The 2,638-nt window shown below is 41.5% G+C and overlaps 1 protein-coding gene across 1 annotated transcript; it reads right to left on the bottom strand.

The window, feature by feature from the left end:
* Positions 1-912: 912 nt before the first annotated feature.
* Ppp1r2c (PPP1R2C family member C) lies at positions 913-1,461 on the bottom strand. Its single transcript, XM_052171581.1, has one exon. It carries the CDS (start codon positions 1,459-1,461, stop codon positions 913-915), a length of 549 nt encoding a protein of 182 aa, XP_052027541.1.
* Positions 1,462-2,638: the final 1,177 nt, after the last annotated feature.

Here is a 2,638-nt window from a genome sequence, read left to right as displayed (position 1 = left end):
TTTATTAAAATAGGTATGTAATCTTACCCAGAATGTTGACCCCCTTTTAATAGCAGCACCCCCTTCAGAAAGATTTAGTAGACACCATTTGAAAAAATAAAAAAAGATGACACTCTCCCTGCAAGAATCTTAGGAGAGGCTGTGCCTCATTCATTTTTCTCCCCTAAGCCCTGGCAACCACCTCTGACACATGCCTCTGCTTGGCAAATATGTTCCCACTTGTTAGAAATGTATCTCTGCACCACTGAATCTCTTCAGTACCTTGCTTACCAGTCAAAAAAAAAAAAAAAAGTTAAGAAAGGAGGAACTAATGCGGCTCTAAAAAGGGCACTATTCATTACCATTTCTAGCATATCCACTAAGTAAAAGGTACACAGGTTTTCTTTCCTGCCTTCTTTCCCAGAAATAAGTATCAATACAAAGTTAGTTCATGGTGATTTTTAACTAGAAGAAGGAGGAGGAGGATGAAGAGGGAAAAGAAAAGAAAAAGGAAATGAAGAAATGAGAAGAATGAAGAAAAAGAAGAGGAAGAAAAAAGAAGAAAGAAAAAGAAAGGAAGGAAAAAAGAGAAAGAAAGAAGGAAGGAAGGAAGGAAAGAAAGGAAAGAGAAAGAAAGGTCAGCTGACGACTATTGGCCCAAGAAATGAAGCACATCCACAACAGACAGATGTTTAAGCCAATTCAATATTTTCTAAGATTACCATTTAATTCCTGCATGACCAGTAAACACCATTAAACAGTTAAATGGACAAGTAGAGTCACACTAAGACCATGGGTTCTAAGAAGCAAGAAGCAGCGGTGGTATAGACAAAGACAGCGGCAAAGGCAGCGGCAACCGCAGATCTTATATGCGTTTGATGGTAAATTTCTAGATGTTCAATTGTCGGAGCTTCTTCTGTAGTAGTCTTTTCTTCAATAATTTGAATGTAGACGTGGTTGGTTTTCATCTTCCTCTACTTCAGATTGTAGCTCCTCCGATATCAGTTGTCTGGCCAATTTGATGTTTAATCCTTCGTTGTAGTGTAACTTCCTTTTCAACTCAAATTGCCGTTGCCTTTCTTGTTTGTCCAGGAAGAATTTACTACTATGCGCACCGCTGCTTTCTTGCTCCTCACCCTGATAACTGGTCCCCAAAGTGTCAGAGGCTGCGATTTTCTTCGCTAAGGTGTCGGGGGTCACGGCATCTTTTCCTTGAACTTCATTTATGGTGTCTTCTCCATCGTGTGGCACGCTACCATAGGGGTTGCCGGGCTCATTCTTCTTCATCAGGTCATAGTCTTTGTAGGATGGATAGTGGGTTGCTAGTATGTTGGATTCGTCCCACTTCTGCGATTTCTTCCGTTGCAACTCCTGGGTGCCCGGTCTTCCGGATGGCTGGGAAGAATCCTCCACTGAAGATGTTGAACTTTTGTTTTTGAGTATCCCCTTGATGGGTCTGTGTGAGGTGGTGGAGGTTGCCATGACTGGGAAACTGAGGGCCAAGCTAGAATTGGGCCGACGCAGCCACTTGTCCGCGCTCCGGACTCAAGCAGGAGCTAGATCTGTCTGGCGGACAGGTTCTCAGGACTTCAATACCAGCGTCAGGGGTAGGGAGGTCACAAAGGAAACCCTGAGATAAGTCACAATGCACCCTGACTTCGTCACTACAGCAGTCATGGCTTGGCGGCCCTCTCTGGTGGCCATCTTGGTTTTTTGTTTTTTCTTTCTTTCTTTGTAAGTTAATGTAATATACCCACTTGTGGTATATGAAAGAGAATCATTACTATTTGAGGACTTTTCTACACTCTGTACATTCAGAAGCTATGTAAAACATATTTTCTTATTATCTAATGTTTAAAACTCACTACTTTGATTGGAAAGATGAGAGACATTAACTAGATGAAAAATGTCCTACCCTCTTCTACATGTCTCTCTCCACATACATACATGTTGTCCCTCCTAACTTTTATGTCTCAGAGACTAACCACATCAACAGATACTTAGACCAGTTGGGAGCCTTGGTGAATCTCTAAGTCCAGATCTCTTCAGATTCCTCTTGTGCTGACCTACATATTTTAAGAAACTCATTTGACCTCTTCTGCTGCTATCCTGTTTCAAGTCACTACCACATCTTGGGACAACTAGTAGCCACAGCCTATGAGTTACAGTAGCTACACCTGCTGCTTTCTAGTGTCTGCTACAGTAATCATGAAATCCCTCTTTCAACCTCTCAAATCACTTGTTTAATGTCCTTAAAATCAAGATGAGATCCTGGGTGGTTGTCTAGAGCAGTGGTTCTCAACCTGTGTGTCACAACTCCAGCTGGGTCAAAAACCCTTTCACTTAGGTCACCTAAGTCAAGTGGAAAACAATTTACATCACAGCTCACTACTGTAGCAATATAACAGTTATGAAGTAGCAATGAAAATAATATTATGGTGGGGGTCACCACAACTTGAGTCACAGCACTTACAAAGGTTGAGAATCATTGATCTAGGGCATTCTCCTGGCAAATTCAGCCTACTAAAACCCTACTTTTGAATTAACCTGTCAATTCTAGAAGTGTTCATGACATTTCCTATCCAAAGATCCCCGTGAAGCCTCAAATACACTTTCAGAGGACAGTCTAAATATTATTAGTATCCCAGAGCCAAAAACA

Source organism: Apodemus sylvaticus, chromosome X (genome assembly GCF_947179515.1).
Source record: "Apodemus sylvaticus chromosome X, mApoSyl1.1, whole genome shotgun sequence".
Taxonomy (NCBI): Eukaryota; Metazoa; Chordata; class Mammalia; order Rodentia; family Muridae; genus Apodemus; species Apodemus sylvaticus.
Note: the sequence above shows the minus strand (reverse complement) of the source record. Positions and strands in the feature narration are given on the sequence as shown.